At 43.5% G+C, this 21,015-nt stretch overlaps 1 protein-coding gene across 1 annotated transcript in view; it reads left to right on the top strand.

Moving 5' to 3' along the window:
• The window catches only part of LOC132403957 (lamina-associated polypeptide 2, isoforms beta/gamma-like), a 57,749-nt gene that overhangs the window by 28,473 nt on the left and 8,261 nt on the right, over window positions 1–21,015 (top strand). Inside the window, exons 3-4 of the mRNA XM_059987836.1 lie at window positions 9,185–9,307; window positions 11,125–11,204. Of these exons, the coding sequence (XP_059843819.1) occupies window positions 9,185–9,307; window positions 11,125–11,204 (203 nt within the window). The remainder of the gene's footprint in view (window positions 1–9,184; window positions 9,308–11,124; window positions 11,205–21,015) is intronic.

Here is a 21,015-nt window from a genome sequence, read left to right on the forward strand (position 1 = left end):
AGTTAACCTTCAGGGAATCCTGCATAAAGATTCCCATTCCTTTGCATCTCAGTTTTTTGTATTTTCTCTCCATTTAGAAAATGGTCAACCCTTTCATTTCTTCTACCAAAGTGCATGCGCATACACTTCCCAACACTGTATTCCATCTATGCTGTGAAGTGCCAGATAGGCAAATTGCATTAGGTCCAGGTCCTTGCTGAGGCAGAAGCTACTGGATGATATTTGTTAAGGCAGCTCACCCTGTTCTTCTTGGGCACTGGTATAATTGTTGCCCTTTTGAAGCAGGAGGGAATTTCCGACTGTAGCAATGAGAGATTGAAAATGTCTTTGAATACACCCGCGAGTTGATTGGCAGAAGTTTTCAGAGTTTATTCAGATATTCCATTGGGGCCTGCTGCCTTTGGTTCACCCTCCTGAAAGACAGCCTGATGCAGTCTCTGAGTCAAAGATCATAGCGTCACCAGGTACAGCAGGGACTTTCACAGCTGTAGTTATATTCTCCTTTTCAAAGCATGCATGAAAGGTATTGAGCTCATCTGGTAGTGAAGCATCACTGCTGTTCATGATATTGGGTTTTGCTTTGTTGAAGTAATGGCCTGCAAGCCCTTCCAGGGTTGATGCGTATCCAATGTGGCCTCCGACCTCGGAATTGTTTCTTCGCTCTTGAAAAAGCCCTCCGCAAGAGATGCTTGGGTTTTCTTGTACAGACATGGGTCAACAGATTTAAATGCCACAAATCTAGCCCTCAGCAGTCAGCAAACCTTCTGATTCATCCATGGCTTTTTTTTTGATAATGAATAGCAAGTTTTCGTAGGCAAACACTCATCCACATCGGTTTTAATAATGTTGGTAACAGCTGTGGCATACTCATCCAGATTCAAAATGAATCCCTGAATACAGTCCAGAACACTGATTCAAAGCAATTCCTGTAAGCACTCCTTCTTGGTCCTCACTACTGGTGTGCAGTCTTCAGTCTCTGCCTATACTTGGGGAGTAGACACACAGCCAAGTGATCAGACTTTTCAAAGTATGGGCGTGGAATAGCAGGATAAGCGCTCTTGTTGGTGGTATAACAATGGTCCAGTGTGTTGTTTCAAGGCATGACTGCGCAAGCTTGTGGACGTCAGCCAGTTAGAACAGCGAGAAGAGTTTAAAAGGAGTCAGCTTTATAGAGAGGGAGACAGAGTAGGAAGGCTTTGGCTCAATGGGACTTCAGCGATAATGGATCGAGGTGTGGTAGGTTGAATACAGTCAGGAAGTATGTGTGTGAGGCCAGTGTTCTGTGCTCGGTGTCAGATGTGGGAAGTCCTGGAGACTCCCAGCCTCCCAGACGGCCGCATCTGCGCCAGCTGTGTCGAGCTCCAGCTGCTTAGAGACCGTGTTAGGGAACTGGAGATGCAGCTCAATGACCTTCGTCTGGTCAGGGAGAGTGAGGAGGTGCTAGAGAGGAGCAGGTAGTTATACTGGGGCATCGGGAGATAGATAAAGTGGGTAACAGTCAGGAGTGTGAAGAGCAGGAGTCTGATGCTAGAGAGTACCCCTTTGCCTGTCCCCCTTAACAATATGTACTCCTGCTTGAGTACCTGGGGGAAGCAACAGTGGCCGCACCTCTGGAACAGATTCTGGCCCTGTGGCTCAGAAGAGTAGGGAGAGGAAGAGGATGGCAGCAGTGATAAGGGTCTGACAGGCAATTCTGTGGATGCAGGAAAGAAACTCGGATGGTAGTTTGACTCCCAGGAACCAGAGTCCGGGATGTTTCTGATTGCGTCCACGATATCCTGAAGTGGGAAGGAGAACAGCCAGAGGTCATGGTACATATTGGTACCAATGACATAGGAAGGAAAAGGGAGGAGGCCCTGAAAATAGACTACAAGGAGTTAGGAAGGAAGTTGTAAAGCAGGACCTCAAAGGTAGTCATCTCGGGATTACTGCCTGTGCCACGTTATATTGAATATAGGAATAGAGTGAGGTGGAGGATAAATGCATGGCTGAGGGATTGGAGCAGGGGGCATGGATTCAGATTTCTGGATCATTGGGACCTCTTTTGGGGCAGATGTGACCTGTACAAAAAGGACGGGTTGCATTGGAATCCCAGGGGGACCAATATCCTGGCGGGGAGGTTTGCTAAGGCTACTGGGGAGAGTTTAAACTAGAATTGCTGGGAGGTGGGAACCAACTGAAGAGACGGAGGAAGGGGCTGTTGGCTCACAAATAGAGAAAGCTTGGAGACAGTGTGAGAGGGAGGATAGGCAGGTGATAGAGAAGGGATGCACTCAGACTGATGGTTTGAAATGTGTCTATTTTAATGCAAGGAGTATTATGAATGGAGCTTAAAGCGTGGATCAGTACTTGGAGCTATGGTGCTGTGGCCATTACAGAGACTTAGATGGCTCAGGGGCAGGAATGGCTACTTCAAGTTGCCAGGCTTTAGATGTTTCAGAAAGGACAGGGAGGGAGGCAAAAGAGGTGGGGGCTTGGCACTGTTGATCAGCGATAGTGTCACGGTTGCAGAAAAGGAGGAAGTCATGGAGGGATTGCCTATGGAGTCTCTATGGGTGGAAGTTAGGAACAGTAAGGGGTCAATAACTCTACTGGGTGTTTTTTATAGACCACCCAATAGTAACACAGACATTAAGGAGTAGATAGGGAGACATTCCAGAAAGGTGTAATAATTACAGAGTTGTTGTGATGGGAGATTCTAATTTCCCAAATATTGATTGGCATCTCCCTAGAGCAAGGAGTTTAGATGGGGTGGAGTTTGTTAGGTGTGTTCAGGAAAGCTTTAAGTAGATAAGCCTACAAGAGGAGAGGCTGTACTTGATCTGGTATTGGGAAATGAACCTGGTCAGGTGTCGGGTCTCTCAGTGGGAGAGCATTTTGGAGATAGTGATCACAGTTTTATCTCCTTTACCATAGCAGTGGGAGAGATAGAAACAGACAAGTTAGGAAAGCATTTAGTTGGAGTAAGGGGAAATATAAAGCTGTTGGGTAGGAACTTGGAAGCATAAATTGGAAACAGATGTTCTCAGGAAAAGGTACAGAAGAAATGTGGCAAATGTTGAGGGGATATTTGTGTGGAGTTCTGCATAGGTACATTCCAATGAGACAGGGAAAGGATGGTAGGGTACAGGAATCAGACAGACAGACTTTATTGATCCCGAGGAAAATTGGGTTTCGTTATAGCCGCACCATCCAAGAATAGTGAAGAAATATAGCAATATAAAACCATAAATAATTAAATAATGATAAGTTAATCATTCCAAGTGGAAATAAGTCCAGGACCAGCCTATTAGCTCAGGGTGTCTGACACTCTGAGGGAGGAGTTGTAAAGTTTGATGGCCACAGGTAGGAACGACTTCCTATGATGTTCAGTGTTACATCTCAGTGGAATGAGTCTCTGGCTGAATGTACTCCTGTGCCTAACTAGTACTTTATGGAGTGGATGGGAGTCATTGTCCAAGATGGCATGCAACTTAGACAGCATCCTCTTTTCAGACACCACCGTCAAAGAGTCCAGTTCCACCCCCACAACATCACTGGCCTTACGAAAGAGTTTGCTGATTCTGTTGGGGTCTGCTGCCCCAGCACACAACAGCAAACATGGTGTACAAAGGCTGTTGTAAATCTAGTCAAGAAGAAAAGAAGAGCTTATGAAAGTTTCAAAAAGCTAGGTAATTATAGAGATCTAGAAGATTATTAGGCTAGGCAGAAGGAGCTTAAGAATGAAATTAGGAGAGCCAGAAGGGACCATGAGGAGTGCTGGGCAGACAGGATTAATGAAAATCTCAAGGCATTCCTCAAGTATGTGAAGAGCAAGAGGATAAGACGTGAGGGAATAGGACCAATCAAGTGTTGACAGTGGAAAAGTGTGTATGGAACCAGTGGAGATAGTAGGGGTTCTTAATGAGTACTTTGCTTCAGTATTCACTACAGAAAAGGATCTTGGCAATTGTAGGGATGACTTGCAGCAGACTGAAAGGCTTGAGCATATAAAGCATCAAGTTGGATAAGTCACCAGGACCAGTCGAGATGTACCCCAGGCTACTGTGGGAGGCAAGGGAGGAGATTGCTGAGCCTCTGGCGATGATCTTTGCATCATAAACGGGGGCAGGAGAAGTTCCAGAGGATTGGAGGATTGCGGATTTTGTTCCCTTATTCAGGAAAGGGAGTAGAGATAGCCCAGGAAATTATAGACCAGTGAGTCTGATGGAGAAGATCCTGAGAGGGAGGATTTATGAACATTTGGAGAGGTATAATATGATTAGGAATAGTTAGCATGGCTTTGTCAAAGGCAGGTCGTGCCTTACGAGCCTGATTGAATATTTTGAGAATGTGACTAAACAAGTTGATGAAGGTAGAGCTGTAGATGTAGTGTATATGGATTTCAGCAAGGCATTTGATAAGGTACCCTATGCAAGGCTTATTGAGAAAGTAAGCAGGCATGGAATGCTTTGTGGATCCAGAACTGGCTTGCTCATAGAAGGCAGAGTGTTTGTAGATGGGTCACATTCTGCATGGAGGTTGGTGACTGGTGGTGTGCCTCAGGGATGTGTTCTGGGTCCCTTACTCTTCATTATTTTTATAAATAACCTGGATGAGGAAGTGGAGGGGTGGGTTAGTAAACTTGCCGATGACACAAAGTTTGGGGGTGTTGTGGATAGTGTAGAGGGTTGTCAGAGGTTGCAGCGGGACATCAATAAGATGCAAACCTGGGCTGAGAAATGGCAGATGGAGTTCAACCCAGATAAGTGTGAGGTGGTTCATTTTGTAGAACAAATATGATGGCAGAATATAATAATGGCAAGACTCTTGGCAGTGTGGAGGATCAGAGGGATCTTGGGGTCTGAGTCCATAGGACATTGAAAACTGCTATGCAAGTTGACTCTGATTAAGAAGGCATACGGTGCATTGGCCTTCATCAATCGTGGGATTGAGTTTAGGAGCTGAGAGGTAATGTTGCAGCTATGTAGGACCTTGGTCAGACCTCACTTGGAGTACTGTGCTCAGTTCTGGTCACCTCACTATAGGAAGGATGTGGAAATCATAGAAAGGGTGCAGAAGAGATTTACAAGGATGTTGCCTGGATTGGGCAGTGTGCCTTATGAGAATAGTTGAGTGAACTCAGCCTTTTCTCCTTGGAGCAAAGGAGACCTGATCGAGGTGTATTAGATGATGAGAGGCATTGATCATGTGGATTGTCAGAGACTTTTTCCCAGGGCTGAAATGGCTAACCTGAGAGGGCACCGTTTTAGGGTGCGTGGAAGTAGGTACAGAGGAGATGTCAGGGGTAAGTTTTTTTTTTAATGCAGAGAATGGAGAGTGCATGGAATCGGCTACCCGCAACCATAGTGGAGGCAGATACGATAGGGTCTTTTAAGAGACTCCTAGATAAGTACATGAAGCCTAGAAAAATAGAGAGCTGTGGGTAACCCTAGGTAATTTCTCGCGTAAGGAGATGGTCGGCACAGCTTTGTGGGCTGAAGGGTTTGCGCTGTAGGTTTTCTGTGTTTCCTCTGGTACTACAAGTGATTTGTTAGTAATAATTATTTAGTGACTTTTTCAAGCTGGCCTAGCTAAAATCCCTTGAAATTATGGGAAAGGCATCAGAATCTGCTGTTTCATGCCTGTTGATTACATTGCTCAGATCATCTAGAGCCTGTTTGACATTTCCCAGAGGCGGAATCTTAACAAAATGATAGCTGAAATCTCCCGCAGCAAATAAAATGGTAAAATGGTGTGTGAGGTATTCCCAAGTCTGGTGAGGAGGACTGGGAGACAGATTTGTGCACCAAGAAGATATGATCATGAAGCATCCACCTCAACCTCTGACAGTCCTATCCCAATAGTGTATATTGAACCCATCAATCTGAATCACTGTGTCTGTTACGGAAGGGGTTAACCAGGATTCCATGAAACAAAGAACACAAGTGGTCCTAATGTCCCTCTGATACAGCACCATCTCTCTGAGATCTTCAATTTTATTTACCAGAGATTTTACATTTGCCAGTAAGATGGTCAGTATTGGGAGTTGAAAACAATTTTTTTGTCTAAACGCACTAGTAGCCCTGAGTGGCAGCCTTGCTTCTGCTGGGGCCTTCTTGCGAGGATAGTATGGCCACAGTCGGCTTTATTTCCATTAGTTTTAAGCTGCAATAGATTGTTCAATCATATTAAAACAATTTTATTAACTGTATAGACCTTAGATGCAGTTGTGGTTCCCAGCTGTAGCAGGCTGAAACAGGAATATTTAATGTTAAAAGGCCCGAACAGATTAGATGTGGCAAAGTTATTTTCCATGGTAGGGGATTCTAGGACAAGAGGGCAGAAATTCAGGATTGAAGAGATGTCCTTTTAGAACAGAGTTGTGGAGAAATTACTTTAGTCAGAGGGTGATAAATCTGGAATTTGTTGCCACAAGCAGCTGTGGAGGCCAAGTCATTGGGTGTATTTAAGGCAGAGATGGATAGGTTCTTGATTAGCCGGGGCATCAGTGGGTATGGGGTGAAGGCAGGGGAGTGGGGATAACTGGAAGAATTGGATCAGTCCATGACTGAATGGCGGAACAGACTCGATAGGCCAAATGGCCTACTTCTGCTTCTATATCATATGGTCTTGTAACCATCAGCTGTGCTGCTTCAAGTTTGCCCTTGAAAGTACTCCAGAAGTATAAGAAAATTGGTCTTGGATTGTTCCATGCATCTTGGAGAACCTAGCAGGGATAGGGTTCCTCTTGTTCTCACCTACCACCTCACCAGCCTTCATGTCCAGCACATAATTCTCTGCAACTTCCGCCATTTCCAACGGGATCCCACTATCAAGAATGTCTTTCCCTCCCCCCAACTTTCTGCTTTCTGCAGGGATCACTCCCTACGCGACTCCCTTGTCCATTCACCTCTCCCCACTGATCTCCCACTTGGTACTTATCCTTGCAAGCAGAACAAGTGCTACACCTCCTCCCTCGCTACCATTCAGGGCCCCAACAGTGGCGACACTCCACCTGTGAGTCTTTGGAGGTCAAATACTGTATGTGGTGCTCCCAGTGTGGCCTCCTGTGTATCGGTGAGACCCGACGTAAATTGGGAGACCATTTTCCGCCAGGAAAAGCGGGATTTCCCAGTAGTCTCCAATTTTAGTTCCACTTCCTATTCTGATATGTCTATCCATGGCCTCCTCTATGTCGTGATGAGGCCACAGTTAGGTTGGAGGTACCATGTATTCCATCCGGTTAGCCTCCAACCTGATGGCACGAACATCAATTTTCTGAACTTCCAGTGATGTCCCCTGTTATGATACGTGTCCGGCAACCATGAATATAGAATTGAGTGAGGTCTTATAAACAAAATAAACAATTTATTAAACTCTACTCAACAAAAATGAAAAGTAAACAAACAATTAACTTAACCGGAAGTTAACTACTATATGCCAACTCTGGAACAGTTCTTAAAGTGGTAAATGCGAACACAGTCTTAAACATGGTAAATATGAAAGTCCCAATTATTTATACAGTCAATTAGGAGAGACTTTCCTGAAGTAACGAATTCCTCAACAACATGAAGTTACTGCTGATACCAGCCGAAATATACCTTGTCCGAAGGATTGATGGCGAAGGAAATATAAAAAAAAGCTTAAAGGAACTGAACTTTTTCTTGGTGAATGAACACTGCACAACCCTTCCTACTCCTACAGGTAGGGATTATCTCAGATGCAGGTCACTATTTCCTGAATGAAGATCTGCCAACGACACCAACGTTATTCGATCCTTCGGGTTCCCGTACTTCGGTAAAGTCTTCACTCTCCAATACTTAGACTTTAAAATTAAATCGATACATCAAACAACTGGCAGCGATTGGCCAAATCTGCTGGCACAACGATTCTGTACCTTACAGTAGAAAGTAAAACTCCACTTTAAAACAAAACTGCGTCATGAGACAAACACACAGCATAAAGGAGTAACTGATGAATTAAATGACGACTCAACACGAAAACTCCTGCGTCGTAGCAGGCTTTCCCGTTTTTTACCTGTTGAGAACATGTCATCATTTGACCTCTCACTGGTGGGAAATTACATCACCCCACCATCACAAGACCATTACATCATGCTGACCAGATACTCAATTATATCATGGTCAGAAGACAGTCACAAGATACCCATGGGTATGTAACACCCCCCCTCACCATTTCCTATTCCCCTTTTCCCTCTCTCACCTTACCTCCTTGGCTGTCCATCACCTTCCTCTGGTGCTCCTCCCCACTTATCTTTCTTCCTTGGCCTTCTGTCTTCTTCTATCTGACTTCCCTTTCTTCAGCTCTATCTCTTTCACCAATCAACTTCCCAGCTCTCTACTTCATCCCTCCCTCTACGGTTTTCACCTATCACCTTGTGTTTGTCTCTCCCCTTCCTCACCTTTTAAATTTACTCCAGCTTTTTTTCTCCAGCCCTACTGAAGGGTCTCAGGCCAAAACATCAACTGTACTTTCTCCATAGATGCTGCCTGGCCTGCTGAGTTCCTCCAGTATTTGGTGTTTATCACTAGTTCCATTTGTCCAGGTGTGGTCTATATCCCTGTAAACCTTTCTCACCTATGTACCTGTTCATATGTCTTTTAAGTGTTGTGATTGTACCTGCCTCAACCACTTGCTCTGACAGCTTGTTCCATATACCCACCAAATTTACTAGATGTTTTATCTATCTTGCCTTCTCACCTTAAACCTATGCCACTTAGTTTTGGACTGCCTTTCCCTCAGGAAAAAGTGAGTATTTGCTACCTCTCATAATTGTATAAATCTCTGCAAAGTTTTATCTTAGTCGCTCCACTTCAAGGGAAAAAAAATTTAATCTTATCCATCCTGACCTCATAATTCAAGCCCACTGATCCCAGCAACATTTCAGCGAATCTTTTCTGTACCCTCTCTAGTTTAATTACATAATTCTTAAAGCATGGTAACTAGAATACAGCCATTATTCAATTGTCGCCTGACCAAATATTTGTACAAATGTAACATGTCGCCCACTCGTTGATCAGTGGAAGCAAATATACCATTCATATTTTTTGCCACTCTGTAATATGCTAATGCATATTGTAAAATTCTGTCTTTTGTGTAGGGTGTTGTTTAGATATCATATTTATTTTGGCTGGATCTTTCAGATAATGAGTAACATATCCTTGTTGTTTCCTCTGTGTAGATACCACGAGGAAAGTCTATGAGAGGAAGCTGGAGCAGCTGATGGACCAAGCTTCAGCAGTAACTGAGGAAAACCAGCCAAATGGCAGCACCGATTCTGATCAGTTCAGTGACACAGAAGAAGGTGACTGAGATTAAATTGTTGCATTCAAGATGAAAATGTTTAGCATTCTGTATTTTAAGATATGAGCTACAGATAGTTAACAAATGCATATGAAATTAGTTTGTCCAGCTATTTTGGCATCCATCATAAAATAATCTTTCATTCCAAGGGGGAATGAAGCTAAGAAGATCTCAATCTATAATGGGATAGTCGAATTCACCTGTTGCTTTGCCATCTTACCATAATCTGTTTACATATTTGTTCCTCTATCTCCCAGCGGCTATAGGATGGCTTGTAGTATAGCCCCACATTGCGGTTTTTTATTGCCCATATTGCCTTAGCAGATGAGCCTTCCAGTATGTCCTCTTTGAGTTGGCTGTGACATCCCCCATGATTAGTAATGTAACTTCTCCAACTTGCCTCTCTGCGATTTGCTTTCTTCTGATTTTTAACCATTTTTCAATTCCTGCTGACCATATTTCCTCGATGATTTACTGTAACTAACCCACCTCGTGTACTATTTTAATTATTTAGAGATACAGATGTCCCCACCCCTTTACGAATGCTTGTTTTACACCACTTTGCTTGTACAAAAGACCTACATTAGTAACCTTTTCTCGCATTACAAAGAGGATTTTTGCTTTTATGAAAATTTTTCCCATATAAATTAATGGTTCTTCGCTTTGTGCCATTTCGGCTTAAGAAATGTTTCAGAGGAACACTCCCCCTTTGTAAAGGGGGGACACCTGTATAGAATGGAATATGCCCTTACATCCTTCAAGCCAAGCCACCCAGCAACTGCCGATTTAACTCTAGCCTAATCACAGGACATTTTACAATGACCGATTAACCTACTAATCCATATGTCTTTGGACCATGGGAGGAAACCGGAGCACCCAGAGAAAACCCATGCATTTCATGGGAAGGAGGTACAAACTCTTTACAGAGGACGCCAGGATTGAACTCTGAATTCTGATGCCCCGAGCTGTAGTAGCATTTTTTTTAGCCATTACCCAACTATCTTTTCAAACTCCATAGTTCCACCGCCCATTGTATCATTTCATTAGCACATCTTTCAGGCAATCCCGTTACATCTTCTGGATTTTACCATGATATTGATATCAGTTCTATACCTAATCTTTCTTAAGTGACCATTAGATTATGGAGGAAGGTAATAATGTGGTTAAAACCTTAGGCATGTGGTTAAAACCTGGTCATGTTTGGGGACAGTTTAACCAAGGAACATTTATTAAGAGGTAAAGCCCAGCCATCATTCCTTTTTTGGAAGAGGGAAAGAACATAGCTAATTTAAGGAAACAAATGCTTAATAATATTAATAAGTCTTATGATATATCAGCTGATTATCTATCATTTATTTTTGCCATCAGGTTTATGTTCCATTTCTCCTCTGTTTAATTCCCTTTGGTTCTGCCATTTGTTTTTTTTTCCTTGCCCTCCTTCATTCCCCTCTTTGATATCAATTCCTTACCAGTACTAAGGGGTAATTTACAGTAGCCAATTAACTTGGCAACATCTTCTTTAGGGTGTGGGAGAAGGCCCATGTAGTCACCCAACATCAGAGAGCAGAGTGAATCCAGTCCCTGGAACATGAAAGAAATGGCACCAGCTGATCTCTCATTGTATTGTAATGGGGACATTGAGCTTATGTAGGAGAACCTTAATAAGGTTCCATTAGTTTTCTCCTCGCATCTGATAGCAAGGTCAGCATTAGGAATTTGGTGATATCTGTTACATTTGTACACTAAAATACACTTGTGACTTGGGAGGAATTCTTAAACTTGATGCTTAATATTCCTATGTATTTGATGAACATTTAGATGTCATTGTTGCAAAAGAGCTGTTCCCAACCAAAACCAAGACCCCTGTGACCAGGCAAAGAAAAACAGATAGCAATCAGGTAAGTGGTTTAGAAAAATTATTTCATAATATATTTTATAAAAATAAACAGATGATGCTGGTAAGTCTCAGCGGGTGTCAGATGTGTAGAATGGGGAATAGAGTTTTAGTTCTTCAGATTGAAAACAGGTTGTCAGTGCATCTTGACCATCTTGCTATCACAACCCCAAGTAGGATTTTAAGCACAATTTCTGAGTTCTGGTTCTAAACATCTAATTTAATGTTAATAATATCTATTTTGGAATGTAGGGCAGTAAAAAGATTTACTATTACGATAAGTTAAGCAAAGTAGATTGTATACAGAGCCAAGAAGTTGATGACTTTTGTGTGCAATCTTAAGTTTCACATTACCCTGTAAACTATGAATGAAATTATAGTTAACTATTTTGCATGGATTTGTTTCAAAAAGTATTCTTTATTTAAATTTGAACTATTTAGTTGAAATTAATGTCATTAAGTTGGAGAGGATACAGAAAAGATTCACAGGAATGTTGCCTAGATTGAAGGGCTTGCATTTTAAGGAGAGGCTTGATAGGCAAAAACATTTTCCCCGAAGTGAAAGAGGCTAAGAGATGACCTTGTAAGGAATGACCAGGTTATCATAGTCCTTTTTTTCCAGGATAGGGTAGTCTAAAGCTAGGTCCCTGGGTTCATGGTGAGAGAGGAAACATTTAAAGGGGACTAGAGGGACCGTCTTTTCACATGCAGGTGGTAAGTATATGAAATGTATCCACAAGCCTGACTGTCTGGGTAGGCACATTCTCTCTGCCTGCTTTTACCCCACTGAACTGGTGTCTGCATACCTTGAGTCCATTCTGCCCCCTTTGGTCAGTCCTTTTCACTTACATCCACAAAACTTCATATGCTCACAATCTCCTCAAGAATTTTCAATTCCCTGCCCCTAACTGCTTTCTTTTCACTATGGATGTCCAGTCCCTTTGTACTTCTGTCCCACTTCATAAAGGCTTTAAAGCTCTCCAATTCTTTCTCAACAAAAGACCCAACCAGTTCCCCTCCACCACCGCCCTGCTGGGTGAACTGGTCCTCACACAACAATTTCTCCTTCGGCTGTTTCAACTTTATCTAGACTCAAGTGGGCTGAAGCTATGTCTGTCTTTTCATTGGCTACATAGAACAGAGCATATTCCAAGCCTTCACTGGTAATACTCTCCAACTCTTTCTGCACCATATTGACTTTTCTGCATTGGTGCTGATTCATGCACCCATGCTGAGCTTTTCAATGTTTTTTACTCTGCCTCCCCAACTTCTCCCTGCCCTTAAATTCACTTGGTCCATTTCTGACACCACCACCTCCCCAACCCCCCACAATCTCTCTGTCTCCATCTCTGGAGACAAACTGTCTACCAACATCTTTTATAAACCTATAAATTCCCTTGGTTATTTTGATTCTTCCCACCCTGTCGCCTGTAAAAATATTGTACCCTTTTCTTAATTCCTTCATCTCTGTGGCATCTGTTCCCAGAATGAGGCTTTCCTTTCTAGAACATCTGCGATGTGGTCCTCCTTCAAAAAAAGGGGTTTTCCTTCCTCTCCCCTTGATGCTGCCCTCACCTGCATCTCCTCCAATTCCCCGACATCCACACTCACCCCAGCTTCCCACCACCTTCGCAGGGATAGTGTTTCTCATGTCCACAAGACATAGGAGCAGAAACAGGATATTCAGCTCATTGAGTCCACTCTGCCGTTTAATCATGGCTGATCCCAGATCCTGTTCAACCCCATACACCTGCCCTCTCACCATATTCCTTGATGCCCTGACTGATCAGGAATCTATCAACTTCTGCTTTGAATATACTCACAGACTAAGCCTCCACTACAGTCTGTGGCAGAGCATTCCACAGATTCACCACTCTTTTAAAAAAATCACCACCTTACTTCTGTTCTAAAAGGTTGCCCCTCAACTTTGAGGCTGTGTGTACTAGTTCTGGATACCCCCACTAGATGAAACATCCTCTCAACATCCACCTTATCTAGTCCTTTCAACATTTGGTAGGTTTCAATGAGATTGCCCTGCATTCTTCTAAATTCCAGTGAGTATAGGCCCAAAGCTGCCAAACATAAAATTAAATTTTCCATCCATAACATTGCCACACCCAAATGATTCTGATTTTATTTCAGATTTTCAGAATTTGCAGTTTCTTTTTGTTTTCAGTGTTACTCATGAAAGCTTTTTATACTTCAATTTTTTGTTCATATTTTGTAATGAAGTGGGAGATTGGAAACTGACTTAACAGTGGTTAGGCTGCATTTGGGGTATTGTGTACAGTAGCCATGCTGTAGGATGAATAGCACTGGGAGGAGATTCACCAAGATGTTGCCTGAGTTGCAAGACTTTTATTGATGAGAGAGATTGGACAGGCTGCTCATATTTTCCTTGAAATAAGAGGTTGAGGGAGGTATATATGATTGAGAGTTATCAGTAAGTTTGGTGGTTAAAAATTTTCTCCCCATGGCATGAATGTCAAAAAGCAAGAGGGCATGAGATGAATCTGTGAGGAAGGAGGATTAAGGGGAAGATTTTTTAAACACCCCCCCCCCCAACAAAGTGGTCAGTATCGAGAAACATAGAAAGCCTACAGCACAATACAAGCCCTTCAGCCCACAAAGTTGTGCCGAACACGCCCCTAGCTCAGAAATTACTAGGCTTACCTATAGCCCTCTATTTTACTAAGCTCCATGTACCAGTCTAAAAGCCTCATAAAAGACCCTATTGTATCCACCTCCACAACCGTTGCTGGAAGCCCATTCCATGCACTCACCACCCTCTGAGTGAAAAAACCCTGACATCTCCTCTGTATCTACTCCACAGCACCTTACCTGTGTCCTCTTGTGGCAACCATTTCAACCCTGGGAAACAGCCTCTGACTGTCCACATGATCAATGCCTCTCATCATCTTCTACACCTCTATCAGGTCACCTCTCATCCTCCTTCACTCCAGGGAGAAAAGGCCGAGTTCACTCAACCTATTTTCATAAAGCATGCTCCCCAATCCAAACAACATCCTTATAAATCTCCTCTGCACCCTTTCTATGGCTTCCACATCCTTCCTGTAGTGAGGCAACAAGAACTGAGCACAATACTCCCAAGTGGAGTCTGACCCAGGTCCTATATAGCTGCAACATTACCTCTCAGCTCCTTAATTCAGTTCCATGATTGCTGAAGGTCACATAAGATCACAAGACAAAGGAGCAGACGTAGGCCATTCAGCCCATCGAGTCTGTTCCGCCACTCCACTATGAGCTAAACTATTCTAAACGTTCCAATTTCCAGCATTTTCCCCCTATCTCTTGATACCCTGACTAATTAGATACCTGTCAATCTCCTCCTTAAACACCCTCAATGATTGGCCCCCACAGCTGTATGTGGCAACGAATTCCATAAATCCACGACCCTCTGGCTAAAAGAATTTCTCCTCATCTCTGTTTTAAATGGGTATCATCTAATTCTAAGACTGTGGCCTCTTGTCCTGGACTCACTTTGTCCAACCCTTTCAACAATCAAAATGTTTCTATGAGATCCCCTCTCATTCTTCTATACTCTAATGAATACAGTCCAAGCGCCAACAAACGCTCCTCATATGTTAGCCCCTGCATTCCAGGAATCATCCTTGTAAATCTCTGAACTCTGTCCAACATCATTAAATCCCATCTAAGATAGGGGCCCCAAAACTTCGCGCAGTATTCCAAATGAGGTCTCACCAGTGCCCCATAGAGCCTCATCAACACCTCCTTACTCTTATACACTATTCCTCTTGAAATGAATGCCAACATAACATTCTCTTTCCTTACTGCCAATCCAACCTGGTGTTTAACCTTTAGGGTATCCTGCACGAGGGCCCCCAAGTCCCTTTGCACTTACAATGTTTGAATTTTCTCCCCATCGAAATAATAATCTGTCCAATTATTTCTTCTTCCAAGCTGTACAATTGTACATTTCTCAACATTGTATCTCATCTGCCATTTCTTTGCTCACTCTCCTAAACTGACCAAATCTCTCTGCAACCTTTCCGTTTCTTCAACACTTCCTGCTGATCCATCTACCTTGGTGTCATCTGCAAACTTAAACCATTTAATCCATAATCTAAATCATCGATATACAGTGTAAAATGAAGAGGCCCCAACACCAAACCCTGCAGAACACCACTAGTAACCGGCAACCAACCAGAATAGGATCCCTTTATTCCCACCCTTTGCTTTCTGCCTATCAGCCAATGCTCCACCCATTCCAATATCTTTCCTGTAATTCCATGGACTTTCATCTTATTAAGCAGCCTCTTATGCGGCACCTTATCGAAGGCCTTTTGAAAATCCAAATACACAACATCCACAGCCTCTCCCTTGTCAATCTTATTTGAGATTACCTCAAAAAATTCCAATAGGTTGGTGAGGCAGGATCTTCCCTTCATGAAACCATGCTGGCTTGGGCCTACCTTATCAAGCACCTTGAGGTATTTCATAAACTCGTCCTTCAGGATCGACTCCAATAACTTTCCAACTACTGATTCCTGGAAGATCATTTCCAATGCCACCACAGTCTCCAAGACTGCCACCTTCAGAACCCATGGGTGCACCTCATTCGGTCCGGGAGACTTATCTATACTTAGTCCTTTTAACTTCCCAAGCACTTCCTCTCTAGTAATCTTGACTGTACCTAATTCTATTCCCTGAGACCTCTGGCTATCAGCTATGTTGCTAATGTCTTCCACTGTGAAGACTGATGCAAAATACCTATTTAGATCCTTGGCCATCTCTTTGTTACCCATTATAATTTCTCCAGCATCATTTTCAATCGGTTCTATATCTACCCATGTCACTCCTTTACTCTTCATATATTAAAAAAAACTCTTTGTATCCTTTTTTATGTTAATTGCCAACTTCCTTTCATAATTCAATTTTTCTTTCCTAATGACTTTCTTAGTTTCCTTCTGTAAGTTTTTAAAAGTTGTCCAGTCCTCAGTTTTCCCACTAATTTTTGCTTTCTTTTACTTTTGCTTTTATTTTAGCCTTAACCTCTCTCATTAGCCACATTTGTGCCATTTTTCCATTCATAATTTTCTTTTTTCTTGGAATATATTTTTCCTGCACTTTCCTTATTTCTTGTAGGAATTTCAACCAATTCTGCTCTACTGTCCCTCCATCTAGCTTACTTTTCGAATCAACTTGGGCCAGTTCCCCCCTCATACTACTGTAATTTCCTTTGTTCTACTGAAGTATCGATACACCTGATACCAGTTTCTCCTTTTCAAATTTGAAACTGAACTCAATCATATTATGATCACTACTCCAAAGGGGTTCCATTACCTCTAGCTCCCTAATCGCCTCAAGTTCATTACACAGCGCCCAATCCAAAACAGCTGATCCCCTGGTGGGCTTATGGACAAGCTGCTCCAAAAAGCCATCCCGTAGGCATTCTACAAACTCCCTCTCCTGAGATCCAGTACCTTCCTGACTTTCCCAGTACACTTTCATATTAAAATCCCCCATAATTATCTTGACATTATCCTTCTGACACGCTTTTTGTATTTCCAGCTATAACTTGAAGACCACATTCCGGCTGCTGTTTGGAGGCCTGTATATAATTGCTATTAGTGTCTTTTTACCCTTCCCATTTCTTAACTCGACCCATAAGGATTCCACCTCTTCTGATCCTATGTCCCTTCTTTCTAGTGATTTGATATCGTTGGTTACCATCAGGGCCACGCCACCCCCTTTACCTACCTTCCTATCCTTCCTATACACTGTGTATCCCTGGACATTCAGCTCTCAATCATATCCATCATTTAGCCATGACTCAGTGATGGCCACAATGTCATATATTTTAACCTGTAGCTGTACAAGGTTATCCACTTTATTTTTAATGCTGCATGCATTTAAGTACAGTACATTTAGATCAGTATGTTACCGATTTTGCTATATTTCTATTGCGCAGCAAATTACCCTGTCTATTCACCTGCCTGTCCTTCTTGCCATCTTTGCAGCACAGTATCTTTGACTTATTTCTAATTTCCTCTTCTTCGACCCTAATACCCTGGTTTCCTTCCCCTTGCCAACTTAGTTTAAACCCTCCCTAACAGCTAATATAAACAACCCCGCCAGGATATTAGTACCCTTTGAGTTCAGGTGTAACCCATCGTTTTTGTATAAATCATACCTTCCCCCAAAATAGATCCTAATGATCAAAGAATTTGCAGCCCTGCCTCCTGCACCAGTTACTTAGCCACACATTCATTTGCTTAATTCTGCTATTCTTACCTTCATTAGCGCGTAGCTCAGGCAGTAATCCTGAGATTATTACTCTGGAGGTCCGGCTTTTCAATTTTCTTCCTAGCTCCCAGTAATCTTCCTTCAGGACCTCCTCTCTTTTCCTGTCTATGTCATTGGTACCAACATGTACCTCTCTGCTCTGAATACTCTGGACCCGATCTGAGACATCCCATATCCTGGCACCAGGGAGGCAACACACCATTCGGGTATCCTTGTCTGGCTCGCTGAACCTCTTGTCTGTTCCCCTTACTATGGAATCCCCTATAACTACCGCATTTCTCCTTGCTCTCTCGATCACGGCATTGGGCAGAGTGCCAGAGCCCCGTTTGCTGTGGTCTTCCTCTGTCAGGTCAACCTCCCCAACGGTATCTTAACACGACATATCGATTTCTGAGGGGGACTGTCACAGAGGTGCTGTCTACTATCTCTCTATAGGTATTATCAATAACCTCCTCACTTTCCCTAATTAGCTGAAGGTCATCAAGTTGCAGATCCCAAACACGGTCCTTAAGGAGCCTCACCTCAATGCACCTGTTGCAGATGTAATCCTTGGGGAGGCTGGGAGTCTCCCAGGGTCCCCACATCTGGTACTCCAAGCACAACACTAATCCTAGATGCATACCTCGCACGCTACTGTTATTACTAAATAAATAAACCTGTAACCTACCCCTTTACTCAAGGGTCGCAGGAAGCCTCTTCCCATTTCCACCTAAGCCCGTTGAGCCAAAACCCTATCACTCTGTACCCTCTCACTCCACTGCCCGCTGGATATGTGGTGTTCTTTTTAAGCCTTCCGCGCCCTGAGGTCACACACCTGTGCAGCCATGCCTCTTTTATCCCAAGTAGTTAAAAAAAAATCTGAATTTTCTCCAGAAAAACGGCGACTTTCTCCGCTGCCTGCTTGCTGTGAATCGAAAAAGGGCTTCTTAACCACAGAGTCAACCTGCGCAGCTGCTTTGAGCATCCTACAGACTCAGAACCCAAGATCCCTCTGATCCTCCACACTGCCAAGAGTCTTACCATTAATACTATATTCTGCCATCATATTTGACCTACCAAAATGAACCACTTCACACTTAACTGGGTTGATCTCCATCTGCCACTTCTTAGCCCAGTTTTGCTTCCTATCAATGTATCGCTGTAACTTCTGACAGCCCTCCACACTATCCACAACACCTCCAACCTTTGTGTCATCATCAAACTTACAAACCCATCCCTCATCCAGGTTATTTTTAAAAATAACGAAGAGTAGGGGACCTACAAACCACTCTTTGCCTTCTGTGGGCAAGCCAGTTCTGGATCCACAAAGCAATGCCTCCTTACTTTCTCAATAAGCCTGGCTGAAATCCATATACACTACACCTACTGCTGTTCCTTCATCAATGTGTTTAGTCACATCCTCAAAAAATTCAATCAAGCTAGTAAGGCACGACCTGCCCTTTACAAAGCCATGCTGACTCCTCCTAATCATATTATACCTCTCCAAATGTTCATAAATCCTGCCTCTCAGGATCTTCTCCATCAACTTACCAACCACTGAGGTAAGACTCACTGGTCTATAATTTCCCTGGGCTATCTCTACTCCCTTTCTTGAATAAAGGAACGACATCCGCAACCCTCCAATCCTTGGGAACTTCTCCCGTCCTGATTGATGATGCAAAGATCATCGCCAGAAGCTCAGCAGTCTTCTCCCTTGCCTCCCATAGTAGCCTGGGGTACATTTCATCCGGTCCCGGCGTCTTATCCAACGTGATGCTTTCCAAAGGCTCCAGCACATCCTCTTAATATCTACATGCTCAGCTTTTCAGTCTGCTGCAAGTCATCATTACAATCACTAAGATCCTTTTCCATAGTGAATACTGAAGTAAAGTATTCATTAATTAACTTTGCTATTTCCTCCAGTACCATACACATTTTCCCGCTGTCACATTTGAAAGGTCCTATTCTTTCACGTCTTATCCTCTTGCTCTGCACATACTTGTAGAATGCCTTGGAGTTCTCCTTAATTCTGCCCGCCTTCTCATGGCCCCTTCTGGCTCTCCTAATTTCCAGGCAGGAGCTTGAAAAGGTAGCCTTATAATCTTCTAGATCTCTAACATTACCTAGCTCTCTGAACCTTTTGTAAGCTTTTCTTCTTGACTAGATTTATTACAGCCTTTGTACACCACGGTTCCTGTACCCTACCATAACTTTCCTGTCTCATTGGAATGTACCTATACAGAGCTGTACACAAACATTCCCTAAATATTTGCCACATTTCTTCCATACTCTTCCCTGAGAACATCTGTTCCCAATTTAAGCCTCCAATTTCCTGCCTGATAGCCTCATAATTCCCCTTACTCCAATTAAACACTTTTCTAACTTGTCTGTTCCTATCTCTCTCCAATGCTATTGTAAAGGAGATAGAATTATGATCACTATCTCCAAAATGCTCTCCCACTCAGAGATCTGACACCTGACCAGGTTCATTTCCCAACACCAAATCAAGTACAGTCTCTCCTCTTATAGGCTAACTCCCTGTAGTCTTTTTTTCAGGATCTCTCTCCTTTCGTACCCATGTTATTGGTACCAATATGTACCACGACCTCTGGCTGTTCTCCCTCCCACCGCAGGATATCTTGGACGTGATACGAAACATCCCGGACCCTGGCACCTGGGAGGCAAGCTACCATCTGAGTTTCTTTCCTGCGTACACAGAATTGCCTGTCTGACCCCCTAACTATAGAGTCCCCTATCACTACTTCCTTCTTCTTCGCTTCTGAGCCACAGGACCAGACAACTGTGCCAGAGGCACAGCCACTGCCGCTTCCCCCAAGTAGGCTGTCCTTTCCCCCCCCCCAACAGTGCTCAAACAGGAGTACTTATTGTCAAGGGGCACAGCCACAGGGGTACTCTCTAGTACCTGACTCTTCCCCTTCCCCCTCCTGACTGTGACCCACTTGTCTGTCTCCTGTGGCCCCGGTGTGACCACCTGCCTGTAACTCCTCTCTGTCACCTCCTCACTCTCCCTGACTAGGCGAAGGTCATCGAGCTGCATCTCCAGTTCCCTAACTCGGTCCCTCAGGAGCTGCAGCTCGACACACCTTATGCAGATATGGCAGTCCGGGAGGCTAGGAGACTTCAGGACCCCCACATCTGATACTGAGCACAGAAGACTGGCCTCACACACATAGTTTCCACCTCGCCTTGTTCTACATTACCACCTAAGCCCGTTGAGCCAAAGCCCTATCACTCTGCTGTCCTCGCACTCTGCTGCCCGCTGGATATGGCTGCCTTCTTTTTTTTTAAACCTATCGCACTTTACTGGCTGATGTCATGTGCCTGTGCAGTCTGGTCTCTCTTTAACCCGAGTAGTAAAAAAACACTCCCTTCGCTCCGAAAAATCAGCAGTTCACTCGCAGCCACCTTGCTCCGAATTCTGGAATGTACTGCCAGAGGAGCTCGTAGAATCAGATACAGTTACTCAGTTTAAGAGGCATTGAGGACAGACACAGATGGATATGACCCTGACGTGCATATATGGGATT

Source organism: Hypanus sabinus, chromosome 13 (assembly GCF_030144855.1).
Source record: "Hypanus sabinus isolate sHypSab1 chromosome 13, sHypSab1.hap1, whole genome shotgun sequence".
NCBI lineage: Eukaryota > Metazoa > Chordata > Chondrichthyes > Myliobatiformes > Dasyatidae > Hypanus > Hypanus sabinus.